Raw genomic sequence first — 8,235 nt, 5'->3', positions numbered from 1 at the left:
TCCCCTCCAAATCCTAAATGCCCAATCCTAATCCTAAAACTATTCTCTCTCCTTTAACCATACACCCTACCCCCCAATCCTGAAACTCTAACCCGAAACCGGAAACCTAGACCTAAACCCCTGAGTCTTAAACCTGAACCTGAACCCTGCAACTAAGTCCTGACCGAAACGTTAGAATCATCAGACTCACTTCTGACCCAGAATCCTGACACCGCGTCCTCAGATTCAAGTGGTCAAGGGTCAAATCCTACAGGACCCCTAAATCTTAGAACGTAACGTCTGGCGACATCTTGGCCTTCCCGGGGTGGGTCTCTTTTGACTCAGAACCATGACCCACAAGGGGGATCCGTATCCAGCCTCGACTTATTGAATCATCCCCAATGGGAAGGGCTCATATACCAAACAGCCCGAGGAAGGCTATTGAAGACAATCTTAATGATTCATCTCACACCCAACTCCACCGGACCTGTAATGTCCTCCTCCGCATGCCTCATCTGTCTACCTCTGTCCGTGTAATGCATTAATTCCTGTCCACCTGACGTTCCCTGCCTACTGTCTAGGTTGGGTCTGCTGTGACGATTCGTTCCGTTCAGGGTCACTCCGGCCTGATGGGGATAGTCTTCCTCTGCTTGGTCTGGGGTGAGTCCCCCCAAGCCTTCTACGTAGGTCCTCCTTGTATAGCCTACCCATTTCGGGCTGATCAGTCGTGTCCTGGGCGTGCCCCCCGCTCGTCTATACTTTATCCTCCAGAGTCCATAAATTCCGGCTGCTCCCAATATCATTGCTCCCACAAAACCAACAACTGTCCCAGTCAATTCCTTACTTCGTCGACTGGGGGGTAACAATGACCCATACCCGTGTTCGACAAAGTCTTCCCCAGGCTTCTCCTGGGGTTGGCTACCCTGCCCGTGCTTCCATACGCCGACTTTTTGGGACTCTTTTGTCTCAGTCTGGTGCAGTCCACTGTTTGCTGGTATCCTCGCGAGGTGATCCTGTTCTGCTTGTTGGTCCTTCATAGTTGCTGGAGCGAGAAGGGACTGGTCTGAGGTATGTTGGGCTATATACGCCCCTTGTGTTTGTCCTTTGTCTGTTGTTCCCCTAGAGGCGTCTGTGTCTTCTGACGGTACCTCCCTTGCCTCTTTGGCTGATGGCTGTGGGGGTTTCCTATTCTTCGACGCATCTTGAAGTTGCCTTCCATCTTCAATCGGTGAAGTTTCTGCTCGTTCGGGGGGATCCTTATCAGGGATTTTCTTGCGATCTGTCCCCCTGCTTGGTCTATAGAGGAGATGTGCCTTGTTGTTACCCTCATATGGCAGTTTGGGGTTACATTCTAGTCTCTTTTCTCTCACTCGGCAATATAGGATTGCTTGTTCGTTCGAAAGCTGGGGCAGGTCCTTTACCCAATTATTTAACTGATATGGCCCACAGAGGGGGCATAATCTCGTCAAAGCGTCATAAATACTCAGGACTAGCGTCAGCACGGAGGTTCTGTCTTGTTCAGACGCTATGGGAGATCCCTTTTCTGTCACCACGGATCCTGCTCGTGTCCCGTCTGTGTTTCCTGGGTCGTTCCGCTGGTGGTGGTCTAAACTAATGGCTCTCAGGAAGTTACTACAGGCGTCTGGCAGTTGGTTCCAGGGGGGTTGGTGGTCGTGTTCCTGTTCCTCCAAGCCCTTTATTATACAGATGAGAGCTCCCATCCATTCCGTCAACGCATCGCCCCCTTGACAGATTTTTCTCCTCAAGAGGCTCTGCCAATCTGGAAACTTACTCGACTTTAGGCTTCCGCCAGACTCCTCCAGGAAATAAGGTAACTCTCCTAATGCCTTGTCATCCTTCAGCCCGTCTATTATATCAGTTACTATCCTGTCCCAGGGTGGGATTGTGCCGTTAAATTGCGAGTGACCGCAGTCCTCTAGGGGAGTCTTTCTTAGGGCTCGGTTATATAATTCTTTTAGCTCCTTGTCCTTTTCTTCTTTGACGTAGTGATCTAACCATCCCATCCATTTCGTCGATTCGTTTTCCTCCACCTCTGTCATTCCATCTTGTGCGTTTCTAGTTCCTTGACAATATTTTTCCATGCCAGCCGTGCTCCTTCCTAGCCAAGGGTGGGGCCTCCAGCGACACAGTTGCATGGTTGTTTCGGGATGTCCAGTCCCTTCTTATTGCGGGTACCTCGCTCACTATCCCTTCCTCATGTATCAGTTTTCTCGTCCGTTTTCTAACCTTCCCTACTTCTGTCTGACCTTCCTCGTCTTTCTTATGACTTTCTACGTTCTATGTTGCTTCACCTTAGTCCTTTCTGATTCTCGAAGCTGCCCGCCCTTGGATTTGACCGTTGTTTTTGATCCTGTTGCCCCTGGTCGTGGTCCATTATCTCACCCCTCCCTCCGCTAGGGCTGCGGGTGCTCGGCAGCCGTATCCGGCCTAACCTGGATTGGTCCTCTATCCTCCTCCACGTTACCTTCCTGGAGCTCCGTTGTCCATTGTACCCCGGCCCGGAGGAGTGGAACTACTCCTTCCCTCAGGGTGCCCCTCTGGTCTTCCTTCTTTATCCTTTCCTGAAATTCTGCTACCCCCCCTGGATTATTTGCCTCTGTTCCTCTTCACTCGATCCCTATACGTGAACTTTCGGCCTGTCCTCTCCTATTTGTATGCTCAGCTTCCACTCCCTCCGTGGGGATCGGCTTGGAAACCCTCGTAATCTTCCTCCTGTCCCCTTCAGGCTAGCCATTTAGGGGTCCTTGTTGCCGTTTTCCTTCTTCTTTGGGTCTCTCCTCATCCATGAAACTCTCTGACTGAGTCATCCTCTCTTCCTCTCATTGCTTCCGAAGTCTTCCACGTTGATTTTTCCTGCTTACCTGTCATTTAACCCTTCCTCTTGGGAGTCCATTAGTCCCTTTGTGTTCTGGAGAGCGTCCCTGTTATCTTGTCCTCCCTTAGATTAGCGTCATCAGTCCTCATCATCCTGACTCTGTCGACTTTACCCTTCTCCTCCCCTTGGCGTTGGGGAGTTGCCTCCTGAGGGTCCTTGGGAGTTGCTGCCTTTTTGTTTCGATCCTTACCTTTTGATTTTCCTTATCTCTCTGACTAACATCGTCTCTCCTCAATTTCTATCATCCTTCGCTTTTACCTCTCGTGCTGGTGCTGCGTCCCCTCCTGAGATAATTCATCCATCTCTTCAGTCAGAAGGTTTCTTGACTAGTGAGCTCCTTTTTTACTCTCGTTCGCGATTCGCTCCTGGAAGAACTTGTCCGTTCTATCTCATGCCTGATGCCTTCCTCCTGACCTTACTCCATAGATTCGAATTTCTGCTGTCTCTTCTGAGATTATTCTGCGTCTTTGGGTCTGATTGTCTCCTTGCGCCTTCACCTGTTGCTATTCGTCCTTTCCTAGTCGTCTGTCCAAGGTGTCTTGAGCTTGTCGTCACCAGGAGTGTTGCTCTGGTTGATTCTCTTGTGGTGGGTGAGGTTCCTTCGATTCGAAGTTGTTTATCCTGTGCTCCGGTTCTCCCACGCCTCATATTGATCCTCCCTCGAGATTTTGTCTTCCTCAGATTAATATCTGGTGTGTTGGGTTGAGTGGGTTTGTTCTTCTTCTAAGAGTTGCCTGTTGCTGCCGTGTTCTGCTGATATTTCCTGTAGTATTCCATCTCAGTTATTATCAGACTCCAGCTGTCCTACTCCCTACTTCGAGTGAGATTGGGTACTCCTGCTCTCAACGATTTCATTCAGGAACTGCCCGTCCTCCCTTTACGGTGAGGACGTCTGTTGTTCTGTCCCTATATACTCCCTCCTATGGCTCTTTCCTGGTCCGGGAGTTGACTGGCTCATCTGCTGTTGTCCGGCTTCTGGATCAAGTCGGTCAGTTCTGGGGCATCTTCGTTTGGGGAGTCCTTGATTGGGACATCTGGAGCTATTGATCCTTTGTTGGCTGGCTTGGAGAATAGTGCCTATTCTGCGTTCCTGCTCCTTGTTGCTTTCTTCGAGATTTTCGTCCTTCTCCTTTATCTTATGAGATAGTCGATTTATTAGCTATCCTGTTTGATCGCTTCGGTCGGTCCTTGTTTTAACGGCCATATAACCTTACCTTTGAGCCTATTTCGTCGAGGTTTGCGCCGTGAGTAGCTTCCGGCTTCATGATCCTTCGCTTTCCTCCATCCCATGTTCTTTGGGTGTGGCTTTGGGTTGGAGGAAAGTGTCTTCTAGGATTTTTCCTGGGAGGAATTTGGCCGCGTTCTTAATGTTCTTATTTCGCGATGTGTCTCTGCTTCTACCCTATTCTTTGGCTTCTGGCGGTATCATCTTCTTGAAGTAAGGTTTCCCTTTGTTGTAAAATCTGATCTTGTCGTTGGAGTCCGCTTTAGAGGTGTTCAAAAATCTGAGACTTCGTTCTTCAGATTTATTTAAAGCTACCCACTCCTCTTATTTTCTTTATCCCTAGGATTTTGGAGAGGGCGGGCTTATACCTCCCGTTATTTGCCTTCATTTGGCCGAAGCCCCATTCTGAAATAGATCTGCTCCTTCTCCTCCTATCATGGGGTCACGCCCAGGGGGGTCCTCCTGCTCTAGCTGCTTCATCTTCAGATTTCATAGCTCCCCTTCTGCCCCTGGATCCTTCAGCCTCCTGAGGGAAAGGACTATTCACTCCCCGTCTGGGGTCCTTCTTAGTTTGTCCCTCCAGTTTTGGTATTTCTTCTCTCTACCCTCCAGATTAACTCTATCAAGACTCGGCTGAGGTTTCAATGTCTCCCCTTACGTGGGTTCGATGCTCTGTCCTGGCCCGGGATCGGGTGTTTCGTGGTTTTTTTAGTTCCCTCTCGATGAGGTCCCAGAGAATCAAGTGGTCATGGATCAGTCCTTGTTATTCTTCTGCTTTGATGGTCCAGCTTTAGTCTCGAGCTTTCTGTTTGTTTTGCCTTTCTGACTCGGGAGGGTTTTTCTCCGTTTCCTCTTCCTGTTTGGGATCTTGCTCGGGGTCTGTCTTTTCAGTGCATCTTTTCTTCTTCCTATGTCGCTACTAAGTCTTAAAATTGCACACTAATATTTCTAAAAACGGCTGTTAATTTCTGGGATTGATTTATCCTTGGGAGGGAATTATCGGCTTGTCCCTCCGTGTCCTTGACTTGTCTGTTGACTTGCTGTTATTGTCTGAAAGAGGGGGGTACTGCCCTTCGCCGAAACGCTCTTCGAGGGAGTCGTTTTACTGTTTAGGTCGTACTGGGGTTAAGTCTTTGGGATATTACCTCTTCATAATATTGGGGTTGCTTGGGGGAGCCTTAATCAGCTTTTCTCTGATGTATCAGTATTCGACTTGACCTTTTTGGTGCCATTAATAGTCTTTCTTATGTCGTGAGGTTCTGTTGAGTGGATTCTATTCTGGATTTTACACCTATTGAAGGTGATACGGGGACTTTTTCTTACGGTCCAGGTACGCTTGGATTGTTACTTACTTTTTGGGACGTCCCCTGTTGTGCTGCTGCCACTTCGGTGTATTGCGGCGCCCATCTTTCCTGTTGGGTCCTGACTTCTTTAGTTGGATTCGTCGGGGGTATTTACTGCTGCTCCGGAGAGTCCTGCCCTTCTGTTGGTACGCTCTAGTTGTAGCTTGGTCGAGTCAGTATTTTGGCACTTTTGAGAGAGTCTTCGAGATTAGACTGTTTGGGACACTTCTTGTATGCCTTGGAGTTATGGGTTTACTGATTCCCTTTCCCGGGAATGAAGACCCAGATTGGTCATGAAGTTCTGCAGATCTACTTTATGTGGCAGGATCCATGTTCCCTAAGTCTCCTCTCTGCTTATGATCCTAGGGATGTGCTTCGTTAAACGCCCTGTCTCGGGTTTTGGGGAGTGTTTTCCTATCTGATGTTGGTTTACTGTGATTATTTCCCTTGACTGATCCTTACTTTTACCTATTCATAAGCATGAGCCTTTTGTTCTCCTTTGAAGCTTTGGTTCAGTCTATTTGACCTTCTTGTTTTTTTCCTCTTTTTGGGGTTTAGGATGTTTACTTTATTAGAATTTTTATGGAATAGGGAGTGTTCCTTCTGTTCTATATTTGCGTGGAGCTCCTTGGCTGAGGAGGGGAATGGTTGGAGGTGCTCGTTATGGTGTGGAGAGGCCCCTTGGTTTCACTTTTGGACTTGTATGTTCCTCCTTTTGAGAGAAAGGTTCTCCTGAGACTCCTGCTTTAGTGCTCTAGTTGAATTTTGTCCTGGGGAGAGGTTTGGATGAGTTACTCAGTCTTCCGATATTTTGTGGGTATTAGGAGATTCGGATGCTTCATTGTACGCTTGTCATCCCTACCCTCTTTTGATTAGTGGATAGTCCTTCCCCTGGGGGGATTTGTTACTTTTTTACTAGGACTACTCAACGTCTGGCCACGTCTATCTGATAATTGTTGACTTTTATGTTGGCTAGTTATTATGCTTCGATTCTATTCGGCCTGCTCTTTTTTGTTTTGTTTGGGCGAGTTGGGAATTTGCTCGTTGAACTCCGGCTTGTGCTTAGGATCGGGAGACTCCTATTTCTATTCTTTCCCGATTTCTTAGGTCTCGGGGCTGCAGTTCATTCATTCAACCTTAGATATTATTAAGGATTTATCCGTTCCTCTACCTTTATGGTACCTCCTGATAGTGGATATGGTTTTCATTATGTCTGACAAATAGGGGTTGAGTTATCCTTTACTTCGGTCGAGGCGGTGATTCTTCCTGTAAGGATTACTTTGGTATGTTGTTTATTTGGTCTCTTGTGATAGGAGCCCTACATTTTTTGTTCCCGTTAGTTGTGACCCTTTCTCTGGGGGATTTTGTTCTGCGGTGATGGGATTCGGTTTTGTTGATTATGTGGATTGAGATATTAAAGTCGCTATTACTTTGACACGTGATTTTCTTATTTTGGGGGCATCTGTAAGACACTGCTGCTGGTATCTTCCTCTGGATCATGAACAATAAATTGACGCTAGACCCTATAATTATTAACCTGCTTTTAACCCGATCTTACCTTTTTGGTCCTCATGATTTGTTATTTGTTTGTCATATGGGGGGAGGGATATATCAATTCCACTTATTCTTGAAACTTGTCTAATAAGTTGTGACTTATAATTTCATGGTTTACCAGTTGGTATCATATATCCGTTGGATTCTTATGTCTGTTCATTTCGTTTTGATTGTTGGGGGGCGGCTCCTGAGTTCTAGCGCTGCTTAATTTTCTGATAGTCAGATATCTGGGATTCTTATGATTATAACGAAAAACTCCTATTTAGTAGGCTTGTGGTTACGTGTTGCTCTGAGTTCACCTGACTTGTCCACTAGTGGTAGCTATGATAAGACTAAATACTTAGGGGATATAAGATATCACCTTGTCATTTTTCTAATTGTTCATTTACTTGCTTCCAATAGGTGACTTGGGTTGAGATTATTTATCTTTTATTATTCCCTTTGCTTCTGTGGGGTTGGAGGAAGATATACATTTTTTACCTTCCTGATAGGGGCTTAAGTTTAAGAGTCGTTTCTTTATTACCTAGTTCTGGTTTCTTCTGATATATAAGAATCCTTAACCAGTCCATTTATTCTTCCGTATTTTTTGTTTGCATTATATTTAATAGTATTATATAGATGACGTTGTTTGGCTATTTGGTAGTTGCATATTTTCCTAATCAGACATGCTGTGGAGGAGTATAAGTTTGCCTGCTTATTGTTGTTGCAGTTTTCTTATTCGTATTATTATATGGAGAATATTCGACTTGGATATCATTTCTGCTTATATTTCTTGGATTTTTTGTCTAATCCTTAATACTATATAGTTTAATTCATAGCTTCCTTGATTATTGTTACTATAATTTTGACTGTTCACCTCTCAAGGAGCTTATTCTCTTGGACCTCTTGCTCTTCTGAATTCTGTTGGATTTAATAATCAGTCGTTAATATGACAAATAATTTAACATATCTTCAGTTTCTTCTTAGAGAGGTAATAATCATTCTTTTGTTCCTAAATTGCATTCATTGATATCTAGCAGTTATGGAATAAATATATTTATCACAAATCCTTAATATAGTATAAGATTAGGCAAAAGAACTATACAGACTAGTTAACATATAAGGTGAAGTGACTGCTGTACACCGGCTGTAAAAATTATTTAACTATTAGAACCTTTATGCTTAAGTTGTGCTCTATTGCTTCTGTTTAATTAGATTTTGAAAACGTAACATATTCAATAAAAAACCTACAATTTCCC

General features: G+C 45.4%; 4 protein-coding genes across 4 annotated transcripts; all 4 read right to left on the bottom strand.

Annotated features, from left to right (window-relative positions):
• Positions 1–440: 440 nt before the first annotated feature.
• C922_05689 (hypothetical protein) lies at positions 441–2,081 on the bottom strand (the record flags this gene model as incomplete). The annotated part of the gene is made up of 1 exon (XM_008821260.1): positions 441–2,081. One exon carries the CDS (start codon positions 2,079–2,081, stop codon positions 441–443), a length of 1,641 nt encoding a protein of 546 aa, XP_008819482.1.
• Positions 2,082–3,259: 1,178 nt separating this feature from the next.
• C922_05688 (hypothetical protein) lies at positions 3,260–3,523 on the bottom strand (the record flags this gene model as incomplete). The annotated part of the gene is made up of 1 exon (XM_008821259.1): positions 3,260–3,523. The coding sequence occupies one exon, from the start codon at positions 3,521–3,523 to the stop codon at positions 3,260–3,262; it is 264 nt and encodes an 87-aa protein (XP_008819481.1).
• Positions 3,524–3,752: 229 nt separating this feature from the next.
• On the bottom strand, positions 3,753–4,140 carry C922_05687 (hypothetical protein; the record flags this gene model as incomplete). The annotated part of the gene is made up of 2 exons (XM_008821258.1): positions 3,753–4,010; positions 4,090–4,140. The coding sequence occupies 2 exons, from the start codon at positions 4,138–4,140 to the stop codon at positions 3,753–3,755; spliced, it is 309 nt and encodes a 102-aa protein (XP_008819480.1).
• Positions 4,141–5,911: 1,771 nt separating this feature from the next.
• Positions 5,912–6,075, bottom strand: C922_05686 (hypothetical protein; the record flags this gene model as incomplete). Its single annotated transcript, XM_008821257.1, has 1 exon — positions 5,912–6,075. A coding segment is annotated over one exon (164 nt), but the record flags the coding sequence as incomplete, so codon positions are not given.
• Positions 6,076–8,235: the final 2,160 nt, after the last annotated feature.

Source organism: Plasmodium inui (assembly GCF_000524495.1).
Source record: "Plasmodium inui San Antonio 1 unplaced genomic scaffold supercont1.136, whole genome shotgun sequence".
NCBI lineage: Eukaryota > Apicomplexa > Aconoidasida > Haemosporida > Plasmodiidae > Plasmodium > Plasmodium inui.
This window is presented reverse-complemented; position numbering and strand designations above follow the sequence as displayed.